At 46.2% G+C, this 18,393-nt stretch overlaps 1 protein-coding gene across 1 annotated transcript; it reads right to left on the bottom strand.

Moving 5' to 3' along the window:
* Nucleotides 1-17,158: 17,158 nt before the first annotated feature.
* Nucleotides 17,159-18,061, bottom strand: LOC135218108 (tigger transposable element-derived protein 1-like). Its single transcript, XM_064254253.1, has one exon. It carries the CDS (start codon nt 18,059-18,061, stop codon nt 17,159-17,161), a length of 903 nt encoding a protein of 300 aa, XP_064110323.1.
* Between the last annotated feature and the right edge of the window lie 332 nt (nt 18,062-18,393).

Raw genomic sequence — 18,393 nt, 5'->3', positions numbered from 1 at the left:
TTGTTTATGTAAGATCATGGAGAAGATGGTCAATGTAAGACTGGTATGGTACCTGGAAAAAGAAGGGTTATTTATCACCTATCCAGTGTGGATTTAGAAAAATGCATTCAATGACTGATGTGTTGATGCGACTGGAATCCTCTATTTTGTGAAGCCTTTGCTTCCAAACAGCACCATGTAACAGTCTTTTTTGATCTTGAGAAGGCATATGATACTGCATGGAGATATGGTTATACTTAAAACCATTCATGAATTGGGGTTATGAGGAGAGTTACCATTGTTCATTCAATCATTTGTTTCACATAGATTTTTTCAAGTCAGAGTGCAGGAAAACTCTCATCAGAGAGGAGATGTCAGGAAGAAGGAGTTCCCCAGGTAGTGTGCTAAGTGTAACACTATTTGCACTAGCCATTAATGGGATATCCTCTGTCATTCCCCAAGATATTCTCTCAACATTATTTGTAGATGATCTCTCCATATCATTTGCTGGATCTAGAATGTCGATGGTTGAGAGAAAAAACTACAACTCTCAATTGACAAAATTATTCAGTGGGCTGATATGAATGGATTTAAGTTTTCGACAAACAAACTACTGTTGTCCATTTCTGTCGTATTCGGGGAGTACATCCTGACCGGATATATACATCAAAGGCCAACGGATCCCATGTGTAAATGAAGCTAGATTTTAGGTTTGATATTTGATTGCAGGTTGACATGGGTTCCTCACTTAAATGCGTAAAGGTTAAGTGTCTGAGGCTCTGAATCTTTAAAAGTATTGTCACATACATCATGGGGGGCAGACCGCAAAACTATTTTAAATTATACAAGGCCTTAATTTTTTCTAAAATTAGTTATGGGTGAAATATACTCCTCAGCCACCCCAAGCAGATTAAAGGTATTAGATTTCTATACACCATGCTGGTATTAGATTGTCTACAGGAGCGTTTAGAACTTCGCCTATTCCAAGGTCTCCGTTGTTGACGCTGAGAATTAACTTTAGACCTTTACCGAAAGTCTTCTATATTATTCGTATTGGTTTTAGGTTGCAAAGACTTCCCAATTCTTTAGCTTGTCAGACTGCCAAACTTTGTAAGGCATTTTTAGATATTTTGAGTTACACCCAAAATCTCCTCAACCTTATGGTTTTCGGGTAAAAACAATTAAATAAACGGTCTTGATATAGCAAGAAATAGAGTTCTTCCATTTAGGATATCAGCAACCCCTCCATGGAAATTACCAGATATATCTTTTTGTAAAAATTTAATGGTATAAAAAAAGAACATGACTGAATTAGAAGCCAGGTCTCTCTTTTCATGAACATGTCGAAGAACACAGGGAATCGACTTTTATATATAAGATGGCTCCAAATCTGATGCTGGCGTTGGATTTGGAGTATATAGTGGTTCTTTTAATTAATTGTAGAGGTGCACTTCCTCTAGTATCTTCCATATTTACTGCAAGAACTATATGGCATATTAACCGCTATTGAGAAAATAGCATTAAAAGATGAGGGCAATTTTTACCATTTTTAGTGATGCAAGAAGTGTCCTTTAAGCTTTAGAAGTTTTCAATTCTATTAACCCTTTGGTTTTAAAGATTTTAGAGTGGCTTTTATTATTGGTCTGAAAGGCATAACAGTTCGATTTTGTTGGGTTCCGGCACACGTAGGTGTGTGTGGAAATGAGGAGGCAGATTCACTGGCAAAGAATGCTGCAGCTGAGTTGCTACCAAGAAGGTATCCCATTCCATGTAATGATTTTTTATCTACAATTAAGAATTTTATTTGTAATAATTGGCAAAAGCATTGGGAAAGCTTAGCTGATAATAAGATGAGAGAAATAACAAATGTTATATCCCCTTGGAAATATAACGTTATGCCCCGAAAGTGGGAGACTACTCTTTGTCGTCTCCGAATTGGTCACACTCGGATGACACATGAGTTTTTGCTAGCTGGCCACCAACCATATTGTGACGACTGTTGATACCTTGACCGTGAAGCATTTGTTTGACTGAATGCCCCACTATAGCACAGAAAGAAATAGATATCTGTTTGAGGCTCGAGGTGAGGATGGCAGGTTCATCCTTGCCAAGATTCTTGGACAGATGTGTCATACAATGCAAGTGGCATTTTTAGATTTATTTCAGAAGCAGGTCTTCTGAAAGCTATTTAACTTTTACAATGATATATTTGCTTTTATGGTTTTAATTGAATATACTTTTATTCTTTATTTATAATAAACGATATCGGCGTCAATGACCTTCGATGTCAGGATGTCAGAAAACTTCCAATCATTCATTCATTCATTCACAGTATCTAAGGTCGCAGCCAACTCCGGGGGAATTTCTCCCGAAGATGACTCGGCCTTTAGGAGACTTTGCCAGTCTGGAGGAAGAGCCATCTCCTTCCTTGCCCACCAGACGGTAAACCTGTGGGCCAACCTGGTTCTCCGACGTAGGGACGCTGTCCTTACTCGAGTTTCCAGGGCGGCTGGGCGTGAAGCGGCATTGGGACTTCGCAATGGACCGTTACGGAGTTCCACGTCTCTCTTCCCAGGAGAGATGGTGGACGCTGCGGTGGACAGACAGCGCACTGACGGACAGTGACCGTCTGGTACACCAGGCAGTTTCGAAGGCTTCTGGGCAGCCTCGAACTGCGGCCAAGCCAAAGAGCTCGGCTAGCGCTTCCACGGTGGCTAAGACGGTAGTCGTGTCGAAGCCCCATGGAAAGACTCTGTCTTCTCGACTTCTGCAAAAGGGGAGCCGTCACCAGCCCTCCTCCCAGCCCTCCTTCTCGCGAGGAGGCTCGGGAAGAAGTCGAAGAAAGGGGGGGGGAAACGCTAGGGGACGGCGTTCCCCCTCACTGCTGCCGGAAGTGGGGGGGTGCCTGGCCAGCCATTGGGCACAAATTGGCAGCGCTTACGGCGCCGAGACCTGGATTGTAGATGTCCTTCGGGAGGGATATCTATTACCCTTCGAATCTCGGCCACCCCTCACCTCCAACCCGGTCCCAACAGCAGTCGTACGTTCCAGGATCATCGAAGGACGTAGAATTGAGACAGATCAAGACCATGCTGAGCAAACGAGCTGTAGAAAATCGTCACGGATCAGTCACCGGGCTCTACAGTCGACTCTTCCTGGTGGAAAAGTCTACGGGGGGCTGGTGCGCCCGGTGATAGATCTCTCTCCTCTGAATCGGTTTGTTCGCCAGACCCCCGGTTCACGATGGAGACGGCACGCTCCGTGCTCGACTCCATGAGGGAGAAACGATTTCATGCTTTCAGTGGACTTGAAGGATGCGTATTTCCAAATACCCATTCATCAGTCCTCCAGAAAGTACCTCCGCTTCATCCTCGACGGGACGGTGTGACCAATTCAGGGCACTTTGCTTCGGTCTCTCAACCGCCCCACAGGTGTTCACGCGAGTTGTTCACTCTGGTGTCTGCTGGCTTGGGCCCATTCGCACGGGATACGTCTGATGAGGTATCTCAACGATTGGTTAGTCCTGGCGAGCTCCCGCTCGCAGTTGCTACAGGACAGGGATCGACTACTCGAGTTCTGTCGCGATCTGGGGATCGTTGTGAACTTCGAGAAGTCCGATCTTGAGCCCAAGCAGAGGATGAAGTACCTGGGTATGCTGATCGACACGGTAGCAGGGCGAGTCTTCCCCGCAGACTCGCGGATCAGCAGATTCAGGGAGGCAGCCAACCATGTCCTGTCTCGGCAGGAACAGGTAGCTCAGCGATGGCAAGTCGTGATCGGACACCTGTCGTCACTCGAGAAGTTAGTCCCTCACAGGCGTCTTCACCTGCGGTCTCTCCAGTGGAGACTAAAGGAGAGTTGGTCACAGGCGACGGATCCCCCAAGCTTTCCAGTGTCACTGACACGGAGGGTGAGGCAGGGACCTAGCCTGGTGGCTGGACGACAGGAACCTCTTAAGAGGAGTGCCTCTGCGCACTCCCCCCCGGACATGCAGCTGTTCTCAGACGCATTGACCGAGGGATGGGGCGCACACCACCTGGAGGAGTTGCTGACTTCAGGAGTGTGGGACGAGAACGACAAGCACCTTCACATCAATGTACTGGAACTCAAGGCAGCGTTTCTCGCTCTCCAAGAGTTTCAGGACTTCTTGATGGGACACTCAGTGGTGTTGATGTGCGACAACACCACGGTGGTGGCCTACATCAACAAACAGGGGGGCCTAGTGTCTCTCCCGTTGTACCAGTTGACTCGGCAGGTGCACGAGTGGGCCGAGGCACACTCAATAGAGCTGTCGGCACGCTACATTCAGCGGAAGAGGGAATGTAGTAGCAGACACGCTCAGCCGTCGGGATCAGGTGATAGGGACCGAGTGGTCTCTACACCAGGGACGTGGCGGAAAGGCTCTTCAACCTGTGGGGGCGACCAGTCGTGGATCTGTTCGCCACCCGGCACAACAGAAAAACTTCAGGTTTTCTTTTCAGCCGTGCCGGACCCATGGGCAGCTGCAGAGGACGCTCTTCAACTCCCGTGGGACAACCTCTTCGCCTATGCCATTCCCCCGTTCAGCCTGATTCGCAAGGTGATCAGTCGAGCACTGGTCACCCCGAATCTCAGGATGATCCTGGTGGCTCCCAAATGGCCACAGGCCATTTGGTATCCGGACCTGCTGGCTCTTCTCGCAGGAGAACCGAGAGAGATTCCCCCTTGGCACAACCTTCTCGCCCCAGCCACACGTCGAGCGGTACCACCAAGCAGTCCAGTCCCTACGACTTCACGGCTGGCTGTTACCTCCATCCATCTTGCGACGAGAGGCTTTTCTCGTAGCGCAGCAACAGAGATGGCTGGAAACGTCCCGTCAGTCCCTCTGCAGCTGTGTACCAGGGGAAGTGGCCGTCTTCTTGTGGTTGGTGTCGTAGACGGGGTCTTATCTCCTCTCCAGAGCCACTCTTCAGCAGGTAGCGGATTTCCTCGTGTTTTCTTCGCCAAGAGAAGCTCCTCTCAGTCCCCACAGTCAAAGGATACAGAGGCCGCCCTGGCACTTGTCCTGAAACTGACGGGGATTGGACATCTCGAACTCGTTCGAGATCTCCTTGCTCATGAGGAGCTTCGAAAGGTCTTGCCCACCCAGGGAACTCAGGCCCCCTGCGTGGGATGTGACTCTCGTCCTTAGGAGTTTGACTCGAAGACCCTTCGAGCCACTCCGAGAGTCGTCAGACAGGGATCTGACCCTCAAGACCCTCTTCTTGCTGGCCCTGGCATCGGCGAAGAGAGTAGGGGAACTTCATGGTCTTTCCTATGATGTACGACACTCCAGGGGATGGGGATCTGTGACACTCGATTTCGTCCCGAACTTCATTGCGAAGACTCGGAACCGTCGGTCCCTGACGACAGGTTCGAGTCTTTCACGATTCCCTCCCTAATGGACTTCACCGATAATGATGCGGACGAGATGCTGCTTTGTCCTGTGAGGGCGCTACGGCGCTATCTGAAGAAAACTCACACCTGAGGCCTGAGTGTCGACGCCTCTTCGTTAGCACCGGGGTAACCAAGAAAGAAGTATCCAAGAACACTCTTTCATTCTGGCTGCGTGAGGTCATCAGGAGGGCGTATGAGGCTGATGGTAGTGACGACATCCGTACGTCCCGTCCGAGAGCTCACGAAGTCAGAAGTATTGGCCCCTCGTTGGCGTTTCGTAAGAACTTCTCCGTGGCGCAGGTCCTGAAGGCAGGTGTATGGTCTACCAGACTACCTTCACCTCCTTCTACCTTCGGGATATTGCCCACAGGTCCTTGGATACCTTTTCCTTGGGACCCGTGGTGGCTGCTCAACAAGTTGTGTAGCTAACCCAGACCCTCGCAGGCTGAACAGCATCGAGTCCTGGTGTGACTGTGCGGATGGATGTGTGAATGATGAGTGACTGGCTTTCTCTTCCCATTCTTTTCCTCCTCCTCTACCTGTGGGCAGAGGGCCACGGTCGTCACTACGCTGGATGAGGACGAGATGCAGGTGAGCTATATGACAGAGCCCCATCCTATCCCTTTCACTAGGGATAGGAGCAGAATATCCACACTTCCTCCTACAAGGAACGGGGAAAGTGGATGCCAACAAGAGACAAACCCATGACTTTATATTTGCTCCTGTACAGGAACAAGTTCTTACATTGCTGGTACGAAGAGATACGCTTGCCTCTCTCTTAGTACTCGGTCCAGAGGTCTGACCATTGATCCTGCGGTGCACACCCCGATCAATCGGACAGAGGCTTGGATCCCTCCTCGCTCTTACGACCAGGGAGGCTTCCAAGGTTGGGCGAACACCAGTCTGTTCACAAAAGACTCAGATTCCTCCCACCAAGAAGTGAGTCCTCCTATTGTAAAAGGACCGAAGGTTTGTTATGCCGTGTCGGAACAAATGACAATTTGTCCAAAATTGCATTTTTCCTAACTATACAAACCTGAGGTCCTTTTACACATAGTCCCACCTCATTGCCACCCCTCACTCTGCAGTTTTTTGCTTGGGCCAAAAGCAAAGTGATTTGTTTACCTCCCAGTCGCGTGCGCGCGCCTGTCGGACAAGCAGTTAAACTACCGAACCCCTTGTTCGAAAGCTTACGACTATCAGCTGCCGCTAGTACCTTCCTATTGTAAAAGGACCTCAGGTTTGTATAGTTTGGAAAAATGCAATTTCATACATTCAACTTACCTGTCAGATATATACATAGCTATCGACTCTGTCGTCCCCGACAGAAATTCAAATTTCGCGGCACTCGCTACAGGTAGGTCAGGTGATCTACCGCCCTGCTCTGGGTGGCAGGACTAGGAACCATTCCCGTTTTCTAATCAGATTCTCTCTGTCGCCGGTAGTATCAACACATTGTTGTTACTTCCTCCTGACTGGAATTCTTTTTTCCACAACGCTTTTTGATCATCTTTCGACTGATTTTTGGTGACGTACTTGGATCGTTGTTTGGCATTCGCTATCGTGGACTGTTTTATTGGACTTCGCTTTGGATTTCGTGAATATGTTCTGATTCTAGTGTTAGTTTCAGAGTGTGTGTGAAGAGGGCTGTAAGGTGAGGATTCCGAAAGCTTCGGTAGATCCTCACACTACATGCAGTGGTTGTAGAAGGGTTGAATGCTCAATTGAGAATACGTGTAACGAGTGTGAGAAATTGAGTGCGCAAGAATGGAAGAATCTGACTTCTTACTTGAGAAGTTAAGAGAAAGATAGAGAGAGGAAGGCGGCTTACAAAAGCCGGAAAATGTCTAGTAGTTTTCTGTAGCTTCTTCTTCTCATAATTATGCCCATTCTATTTCAGCCCGTTCACAAGTTAATCCCTCTGATTCCGCCTCAGAAATAGCGGAACTCAGAGCTTCCCTTCAAAAAATGCAAGAAAAAATGGAAGCATTGGAAGGTAAGAGAAGTGAATGTGGTTTCTCGAGTGATGTTAGTGTTCCCCAGTGTAGTGGAGGGGGCGTCTGGTCGTCTCTGTGACGCTCCCAGGTCTAGACCTCTTCCAAGCTCCCTGGCCAGAGGAGAAGGAAAGTCGAAAGCCTTACGGGGGTCGTGGAGAATCCCCAACGATCAGGCGTCCTTCGGCAGAATCTTATACATCTCAGACTGCCAGGGGACAGGTATAGGAAAAAGCGTCCTTCGTGAGTGCTTTTCATCATCTAGTTCGCCTTCTCCGAGAAGAGGATGGAAGGAATCGAAGCTTTCACGTCCGCTGAAGGAATTGGAAAGAACCTGAGCTCAATTTCTAGCCCCGAGCGCTTCTCTGAAGAGGATGCGCCTTCGGTAATCAAGAAAGCTAGAAAGGAGTTAGATCCTTGGAATGTAAAAAGACTCTCGAGCGCCTTCCAGATCTCCTTCTCCTGATTTCGAATGAGCCTTCGACCAGGGGAAAATTTTGATGAATGTGCAGGAGCAATTAGCGTCTTTGGTAGGAGTACTTCTAAGAGCCTACTCGTAAAAAGGATGACAGGCTTCCGATTAAGAGTTCCAAATACCGATCTCCTGTCGGGCGCTACGAACCCTCCAGGGGAGTTGTCGCACAGGCGGCCATCTCTGGGGGGAGCGGTGCGTTAGGCAGGCGAGGACGTGGGAAAGGAAGTACTCCTGCCAAGCGTCTGGCGCCAACTAGGAGCCAGGCGCAAAGTAGGCGCAAAGAGCCTGAATTTACTGTAGATCGTTCTAGGCCCAGATCTTCATCCAAACAGCAAGAGCCAACTGGAGAAGAGAGAACTCCTGATAGGAGTAAAGCGCCCGCTAAGCGCAATATACTTGCCATTCGAAGGCGCATTCCATGAGCGATACTCCTACCAAGCCACAGGAGTATTCGGAACTAGATGCGCCTTCCATAGGTCAGGAGTATTCGGAAAGAGATACTCCTGCCAGGCGCCTTGAGTACTCTGACCTCGATACTCCTCCCAGGCGCCAGGAGTATTCTAGAATTTTTACTCCTACCAGGCGACAGGAGTATTCGAAGAGCGATGTGCCTACCAAGCGCCAGGAGTATTCTGAGCTTAATACTCCTAACAGGTGCCAGGAGTATTTGGAGCGAGATGCGCCTACCAGACGGCAGGAGTATTCGAAGAGTGTTACGACTGTCAGGCGCCAGGAGTATTCCAAACAGGATACTCCGTACCAGGCTCCAGGAGTATTCTCAGCGAGATACTCCTGCTAAACGCCAGGCGCATTCTCCTCATGAAGAGCTTGATATCCGACAGGAGTCTAACAGGCGTTAAAACAGTTATACGTGACTCGCCTAATGATAAACGTAAGGAGAGAGTTACTCCTAGCCCCTCTCCTAATAGAAGTGCTTCTTCTTCGGAAAGGAAGAAATCAAGAGAGGAGACAGAGGAGGGAAGGGAGCCTTCTCCTTCCGAGCCTATTAATTTAGATGGCGTCTCGGAGGACGAAGTTACTAACAGAGAAGGGCTTTCGAATTACAAAGTTCTTTTCTGCTCTTCTCTTAGAAGATATGGAGATGCATTGACTCCAGCCGCTCCTCCTTCTCCGCGCTCTCTATTTTCAAGTACGAAGGGCACAAGTCTTCAATCTTTCCTGAAAAATGAAGCCAGCCATATCCATGAAAAGGGCCTTACAATCTCTTGACTCCTGGATCAAGACAAAGAAGGAGTTAGGAAGGACGATCTTTGCATGCCTCCCGCTAAACTAAGGGGTAGGAGAGGCATATGGTACGAAACGGGAGAGAATATGGGATTGTCTCTGCCCGTTTCAGCTGAATCAGACTTCTCCAGTCTCGTAGACTCGTCGAGGAGACATGCCTTAAATTCAGCGAAAGCAACAGGGGGGTCTTTCGAAATGGGACCATCTCCTCAAGGGACTTTTTCATACCTTAGAAGTATTTAACTTCCTAGATTGGTCCCTTGGGGTTATTGCTAAGAAGTCCCATGAAAAAGAACAACTAAGCCCTGAAACCTTACATAGCATCCTTACATGCATCAATAAGGCGGTTCAAGATGGATCGGCGGAAATGTGCTCCCTCTTCGGTGCGGGTAATACTAAAGAAGAGAGCGGTTCATAGTGCCTTTCTCACTAAGGCCGTCTCGCCTTCGCAGAGATCCGCTTTGCTGTATGCGCCTCTCTCTGAACATTTATTTCCTTCTCAGTTGGTGAGAGACATTGCCCATTCGCTAACTGAGAAAGCCACTCAGATCTTTTAAGGCAATCCTCAAGGAAAAATAGACCTGTGGCCAGTGAGGAAAAGAAAGCCTCTAGGCCAGCTCAACAACAGCAGCCCTTTCGAGGAGGCCCTCAGGCTAGATCCATCGTCAGAAGAAAGTCAACGGAAAAAGGGGAAGATCTGCCTTCCGTCCCTTTAAGAAGGGAAAATGAGAAATCTTTCCTCCAGACACCTGTAGAAGCCAGGTTACAATTCTTTGCGGGAGCATGGGAAGACATAGGATCCGATCCTTGGTCGATGTCAATAATCAAGAAAAAAGGGGTTATTATATCCCATTCAAGGACAGGCCCCCCTTGACAACATCACCGAGGGAACTGTCAGCAGATACAGGGACCCTGTTCTGATGGATACTCTTCGTCAAATGGTGGAACAGATGTGGGACAAAAGAGCAATAGAGCTGGTACTGGATCAAAGCTCCCCGGGGTTTTACAATCGCTTGTTTCTCGTAGCGAAAGCCTCAGGGGGATGGAGACCGGTACTGGATGTAAGTTCGCTGAACAAATTCGTACAACAGAAGTTCAGCATGGAAACGTCTGCCTCAGTACTTGCAGCTCTCCGTCAAGGAGATTGGATGGCGTCCCTAGATCTTCAAGACGCATATTTCCACGTCCCGATTCACCATTCGTCGAGGAACCGTACCTTCGCCTTTCATAAGTTCGAGGGAAGGATCTATCAGTTCAGGGCCCTGTGTTTCGGCCTTTCTACGGCTCCCCAAGTCTTTACAGACTTGATGAAAAATGTGTCAAAACACCTTCACATGAAAGGGATAAACGTCTCCCTATACCTGGACGACTGGCTCATCAGGGCCAGGTCTCAAAGCAGTGTCTGGAGGACCTGTCAACAATCCTGGAATTGACAAAGACATTAGGATTAATCGAACCTCGAGAAATCTCAGATGGTCCCCGCCAGCCGAACGTAGTCTATCTGGGGATTCAGATGGATTCTCGGGTTTTCGAGTATTTCCTTCTCAAGAGAGAGTAAGGAAAGGCTGTGCCACAGTATTGAAACCTCTTAAAGAAAGAGCGTACTTCAGCGAGGGAATGTTGAGCCTTCTGGGGACCCTTTCCTCGCTCGAACAGTTCATTCCTCTAGGAAGACTACATCTCCGTCCGCTTCAGTTCTTCCTGAGAAGCAGTTGGAGTTGGAAGACAGGACAGCTCTCGGACACGTTTCCAATCTCATTAGAAGTAAAGCAACAATTAAGGTGGTGGTTGACCCCCTTAGAAGAAAACAAAGGAGTATCCTTAGAAGTTCGGAACCCAAACCTGACATTGTTCTCAGACGCGTCGGAGACAGGTTGGGGTGCGACTTTAGGGTCCAAAGAAGTGTCAGGCACCTGTCGGAAGAGCAGGTGTCATGGCACATAAATTGCAAGGAGCTCTTTGCGATTCACCTCGCGCTAAGGAGCTTCGAGCAGATAGTCAGAGACAAAGTAATACAGATAAACTCCGACAATACGACCGCTCTGGCTTATGTCAAGAAACAAGGAGGAACTCACTCTCTCGCCCTATACGAACTGGCAAGAGATCTGCTGATTTGGGCAAATCAAAGGAACGTGGTTCTTCTAACGAGATTTGTTCAAGGGGAGAGGAACGTGAGAGCGGACAGACTGAGCAGGAGGTTCCAGGTCCTTCCTACAGAATGGACCCTCCACTCGGAAGTCTGTCAGACCCTTTGGTATCTTTGGGGGAAACCGCAGATAGATCTATTCGCCACGTTTCTCTCCAAAAGGATAGATACATTTTGCGCCCTGGTAGAAGATCCCAGGCCTTATGCAATAGACGCTTTCTCCTGGACTGGTCAGGGCTAGACGTGTACGCTTTTCCCCCATTCAAGATTCTGGGGGAAGTAGTCAGAAAGTTTGTGGCCTCGAAGGGAACCAGAATGACTCTGATAGCCCCATATTGGCTCTTTGTTATCTTTCAATATAGATAGTTAATATAGGGCTTCACTGAAACACTTGCGTAAATCCTTAAGCCATATAATACGTGAAAATGATAATTATAAAAGTTATACACTGGAGGAGCTTTGAACAGTGGCGGGCTATGGCGTAGACTAATTGCAGTGATACCAGATACAGACAAATGAATAGCGCACCACAAAATGATATAAATGCTACATAATATTCCCTATGCTCCGATAAACATGAATAATTGCATTTACGTATTCCTAACACAACATGTATGCTAAATGTGCATTAGAAATACAGGTACATATTAATAATAATAATAATCATACATATAAGTAAATAATTGTGATAATCCATCATTGGCCATCCCGAATTTGGTTCACGGAGGTGATGGAGTGGACAGTGGACTTCCCCAGATCTCTTCCAAACAGGATAGATCTGCTCAAACAACCCCACTTCGAGAGGTACCATCAAAATCTACCCGCTCTTGCTCTGACTGCCTTTCGACTATCGAAAGACTTGTCAGAGCGAGAGGGTTTTCTCGCAAGGCGGCAAGCGCAATTGCTAGAGCCCGCAGATCATCTACTAGGCGAGTGTACCAATCGAAGTGGGAAGTTTTCAGAAACTGGTGCAGGTCGAAGAAGCTGTCCTCTTCCAATACCTCTGTAACCGAAATTGCAGATTTCCTTCTTTTCCTGAGGGAAAAGTCACATCTCTCTGTACCAACAATTAAAGGATACAGAAGTATGCTTTCGTCAGTCTTTAGAAATAGGGGCTTAGACTTGACGAATAATAAAGATTTGCACGATCTCATCCGCTCCTTTGAAACGTCGAAGTCAGTAGAGCCTAGGATTCCGAGCTGGAACTTAGATGTGGTTCTGAAATTTCTGTCCTCGGAAAAGTTCGAACCACCTCATACGGCTTCATTCCGGGATATCACTAGAAAGTGTATATTTCTGCTATCTCTGGCTACGGCTAAAAGGGTCAGCGAGTTGCACGCCCTTGAGTCACGAGTTGGCTTCAAAGAAGATTCTGGGATTTGTTCATTCCAGACTCTTTTTCTTGCCAAAAACGAGAACCCTTCGAATCCCTGGCCTAGGAGTTTCGAGGTAAAAGGACTTACTAGCCTAGTAGGCAGAGAAATAGAAAGATCACTTTGTCCAGTTAGAGCACTGAAATTCTATCTGGACAGAAAGAAGCGGTTGGGAGGCTCACAACATGGTCTATGGTGCTCGGTGAAAGACCCCAAGAGACCTATGCCTAAAAATGCTTTGGCCTTCTTTGTTAGAAGTGTAATTACCGAGGCTCATAAGAACTGCCCAGATGACTCTTTTAATCTATTAAGAGTAAGAGCTCATGAGGTAAGGGCAATCGCGACATCAATTGCGTTCCAGAGAAATATGTCACTTAAAAATATTTTGGACGCAACCTATTGGAGATGCAACTCAGTATTTGCATCTCATTATTTAAAAAGATGTGCGAGTAACGTATGAGAAATGTTTTTCTCTAGGTCCGTTTGTGTCAGCACAGACGGTTCTGGGGTAAAGGAGAGAGCACCGATCCTTAAAATATGTGTACGTAACCCTCTTGTCGGATGTGTTCTTGTTTCCTGTGCATGGGAGTGTCAGATGTCGCACTGGCGGCCTTCACTTCTCTTCATTAGGAAATCGAGTGACAGCTGACTATTAGAGGGGTACAAAATTTTTGTTTGATTTTGTATGTATGATTTTCGAGTTTGTGGTTGTTTGCTAAGAGTTTGGGGATGACTCTTAACAATCTTAGAACTAACACGGGTTAGGATCGGGTGATCGGGATCGGTTGTGTGCTCCTTAAAGAAGGCGTGTTGTCATATAAGCGGATTAGCACCCCTTGACAAATGCCAGCACTATCTCGCTAAGGCTCTTGAGGTGAAGCAGATTCCTGGGCAGTAGCCACGAAGTCTTCCATCTAATAAGGTAGGAACCAAGGTTTATTTATACCTACAACATATGTTGTTTACCTGTGTAGTCAGTAAGTTAGCTGTCTCTTGCCCTCCACCAAAGGGTGTCAATCAGCTATGTATATATCTGACAGGTAAGTTGAATGTAGAAAACTGATATTGTTATGATACAATTAAAGTTTCATACATACTTACCTGGCAGATATATACGATTGAAGACCCACCCAGCCTCCCCGCAGGAGACAGGTGGAAGAGAGAATCTGATTAGAAAACGGGAATGGTTCCTAGTCCTGCCACCCAGAGCAGGGCGGTAGATCACCTGACCTACCTGTAGCGAGTGCCGCGAAATTTGAATTTCTGTCGGGGACGACGGAGTCGATAGCTATGTATATATCTGCCAGGTAAGTATGTATGAAACTTTATTGTATCATAACAATATCATTTTTGGACAAATTGTCATATTGGTGAAATTAGGCTATGTATTGGAAGTATATATACATAAATATTAAAGCAATTTTATCATTATTGCATTACTATGACAACTAGAATTCATGGAAACAGTTTATAATAATGAAACGGCGTATGTGTGAAGCCTCCATTAATGCGGCAACGATGATTTTGCCATTCTTAGCATGCAACCATTAAAACATGCAAACATTAAAAGTTACATTTATTTCTGGCATACGGTTATTAAAGAAATTCAAAATACTAATATAGACTGAAATCAATGAAAAGTGCTAGCAAAAACAAAAAAGCAAAAAAAAAAAAAATATGTATATAATTCACTTATCCGTAGTCGTTCCTCTATGGTTTTCAGCAGCCAGATGTACGAAAACGTTAGAAACATTTGATTGTATCTACTTTAGAAATATCTGTAATTTTTCGGGGTAATTTGGTTGCAAAAAAGGGATAATATACATGAATTAAATTAAAAAATTTTAAATAAAGTAAATTTGAACTAAATAACGAGTAAAGTAAACAATTTAGGGAATAAAACTTAGCAGTTTCGTCGTCTGCTGTTCGTAACTGTGTTTGTGGCGCACACGCTTAGGAACCAGGAACAGCAATGGGTTTAAAGTGCAATGTAGAGTGAATTGAGACCAAAATGTGTATAATAACAATCAAATAAGCACTGTGGAGTTTCAGTTGTGATGGCAGTAAGGATAAACACCACCGATTACAAGGTAAGAATAAATTCAGTTCAAACCATGACCCCAGGAATAAAAAGTTTCATACTTTCAGTAATATAGGCAACAAAATGTTGTTTTATTGTGCTGATTACAACTGCAGTCTTGAGTAAGATCAATAAACGTTACATACATACGCTAAGATTGTTCAAATGATTGCTGGGAAGGCTGGCAAAGATGATTGTCGTCACTGATCAGAACCTGTACATCCCACGGTAGCTGCCATTTTGGATTTCAAAACTGCCTTGAAAACATATTTTACAAAGAGCGTCACATGCTTATTTTAGTTCGTATGGGGCTTTCATATATCACATTATGTTGACGAAACTTCAGTCTTTTGAATGGTATGCTTGGAGTTGTAATTGTATTCTTGTTTCACCATTTAAATATCGAGTGAATAAGACTTGTCCACCGTGATAAGGGTTGGTAGTCGCTGGTGTTTCCCCTATGAATACTTTGCTTCTGACTGTTCCAAAGCATCTACAATGAACTCCACAGTGTAGCAGCCTTTCTTTACTACCTACAGATCCGGGGACGATCGATTTTCGTGGGAAAAAAATTGCTAAGAATAACGTTTTTGGCCTGTTTTTTAGTGGACCCAGTGAAAATAAAGCCTAAAAAACATAAAACGGTAAAGGGGGATCCAGTGGGAAACCGGGGTTTTTGGGTGGGGGGAAGCGGCCTCGGACTTCACAGCACCCGCAACTCTCAATTCCCAGTTTTGAGACCCAGACCCTTTACCCTGAATACAAAAGTTTGACCACTTACTCTGCCTTCAAGGTTGACGTAGGCTAGGCTAGCCTAGGACCCCTTACTTTGCAGAACTTTTGAACCACTTGCCTACATGTAAAACGTCTAGCCTAGGCTACCACTAACCGACATTAAATTAGATACTAGGACCCCTTACTTTGCATACATAACTTTGAACCACTACTTTACATGTAAACGACAGACTAGCGTAGGCTACGACTAACCAGAATTACTGATAATTTATTTGTTAACGGTGAATATGTTTATGTGTGCTGTCAGTAAGGCCGTGGCGGAACGGCGCTTCGCACCTTATCCGCATGTTTAAAGATTCTTGGCAAGCACGACATGTTTTGGCAAGAGGTAAAAGTTGCGCTGCGCGCGCTAGCCACAGGGGTTACAGAGAATTAGCCACAGTACATACAAAAAAACACGACTAGCCTAGGCTATAAATCCCCCCATAACTGTAACATTAATCACCTTCATCGTTCGCCACGGCCTTACTGTTCGAACACATGCTTCGGTACTGGCTTCGAACTAACCGAAACTCTTGTATACATACAAATTTCGGCATCAATCTTACCTTGCTGACAGGCGAGTGCAGCTGGCTAACGGAGTCGAGTGGCGGAGGAGGAGGAGGAGGAGGAGGGAGCAGGGAGGGGCTAGTCCCGTAACGTAAACAGCATTTTTTTGAACACAAAATGATAACATTAAAATGTAAACTAAAACTGCATTTCCTTAACTTTAATAAAAATTTGCACTTTCCTTAACTTAAATTTGAAAAAATACTAAATGCACTTTAAACTTAAACTTAACCTAAGCGATACGTAAGTTTAATCAGCACTTGTTTTCTGCCTTTTTTTTTTTTTTTTTTTTTTTAGAATCACTTTCGGCACTTTCATTTGCGCTTCTCTTTAACAAAAATTTATCCAAAGAGCTTTGCTTCTGCCTCCCTTTTAGAATGTTCCGGAAATGAGTCAAACAAGTGTCATTAAATAACGCTGAAGCACGACTAGTCGAAACTTTTTCTGGATGTTTCTGTTCAATGAAATTCGAAAGTGTTTCCCACATTGCTAACATGTCTTCAATTTGACTTGTAGGAATCACTTCCTCCGGCTCTTCCTCCCCCTCGCTACTGCTACTAATCTCTTCCAGGGCCTTCGTATGTTGCATCACCTGCAGCTCCTTCAACTCCTCAATTGAGAGTTCCTCCTCATGTTCCTCAACGAGTTCATTGACGTCGCCCTCATCTACCTCCAGACCCATCGACTTTCCGAGGGACACAATCTCCTCCACCGTTGCTTGGGGTTCGAACCCTTCGAAGTCCCTCTCTGAAACAGCATCAGGCCATAGCTTTTTCCATGCCGAGTTCAAGGTTCGTCTCGTTACCTCTTGCCATGCCGAGTCAATGATACGTAAACATACGACGATATTGTAATGCTCTTTCCAAAACTCTCGAAGGGTAAGCTTGGTGCTCTCTGTCACCTCAAAAAGCATCGGCGGAACAAGTGCTTTGTGAAAAGCTTTTTAAATTTGCAATGACCTGCTGATCCATTGGTTGCAAGATGGAAGTCGTGTTGGGTGGGAGGTAGAGGACTTTCACAAACTGGAACTCCTCGAGAATGTCATCTTGAAGACCAGGTGGGTGGGCCGGAGCATTATCCAAAATTAATAAGGCTTTCAGTGGGAGGTTATTCTTTTGAAGATATTCCTTCACAGAAGGACCGAAGACGAGGTTTACCCAATCTGTTAAAGAAACTGCCGCGTAAAACCCATGCCCCCATTTTTGCATTCGCGCGCCACATTACGTGCAGTTTTTCTTTCAGAATTTTGTGTGACTTGAACGCTCGAGGATTTTCAGAATGGTAGACTAGCAGTGGCTTTACTTTACAGTCACCACTAGCATTTGCACACAATGCAAGGGTCAGACGGTCCTTCATGGGTTTATGGCCTGGCATCTGCGTCTCCTCTTCGGTGATGTTCGTCCTCCGTGGCATTTTTTTCCAAAATAATCCCGTCTCATCGCAGTTAAAGACTTGTTGCGGGATGTAGCCTTCCTCCTCAATAAGCTCAGCGAACTCGACGATGTACCTTTCAGCTCCCTTTACATCGGCACTCGCAGCTTCGCCATGCCTCACCACCGAATGAATGCCACTTCTCTTCTTAAAATTATCGAACACACGACTTGCCTTAAACGTGTCTTCTGCTCCCCCTTCTGAAGTTGATGCCTCTTCCTTCTTCAAATCTGCGTAAATAACGCGAGCCTTTTCGCAAATTATACTCTCCGTCACTGTATCTCCCGCTAGTTCCTTCTCTTTCAACCATACCAAGAGCAGCTTCTCCATTTCTTCATGGACATTTGTCCTTAATTGCGACAGAATTGTAGTTCCTTTAGCTGTTTTTGCACTTTTGATGGCATCCTTTTGCTTTAGGATGGTACAAATGGTCGATGTGCTACGCTCATACACCCGGGCCAGTTCCATCACTTGTACACCACGCTCATGTTTTTCTATTATTTCTCGCTTTACCTCTATCGGCAGCATTCTCTTCTTCTTCTCGCCACTCTCCTTTGCACGTACTTTCTTTGGCCCCATGATGGTAGGTAAAAAAGTTCACTAATTCGTGAAAAAACAGCGAAAACACGAGTACAGCTCACAAACACAACTTAAATCTGTCGGTCACGCGTGCAAGTGAGCTCATGGGATGCTCCCAGCTGATGCTGCCCGCGAACGCCAACTAGCGGTGGAGTCCCCGAACCAAACTCGGATCTCGGGACACAGCTCGGGTCTCAAGGCCAAATTTTGACCGAATTCCACCTCGGGTCTCAAAGCACTCGTATCACAGGACGCTCATATCTCGAGGTACCACTGTACACTGTTTTCATTTTCATTACTTAATTATGAGCCACATGGAGCTATCGCCGTAG

The sequence above is a fragment of the Macrobrachium nipponense genome, chromosome 9, assembly GCF_015104395.2.
Source record: "Macrobrachium nipponense isolate FS-2020 chromosome 9, ASM1510439v2, whole genome shotgun sequence".
Taxonomy (NCBI): Eukaryota; Metazoa; Arthropoda; class Malacostraca; order Decapoda; family Palaemonidae; genus Macrobrachium; species Macrobrachium nipponense.
Note: the sequence above shows the minus strand (reverse complement) of the source record. Positions and strands in the feature narration are given on the sequence as shown.

Bases quoted from the DNA above. Each gene is read 5' to 3' on its own strand.
- LOC135218108 (XM_064254253.1), bottom strand. From the start codon at position 18,061: ATGGGGCCAAAGAAAGTACGTGCAAAGGAGAGTGGCGAGAAGAAGAAG.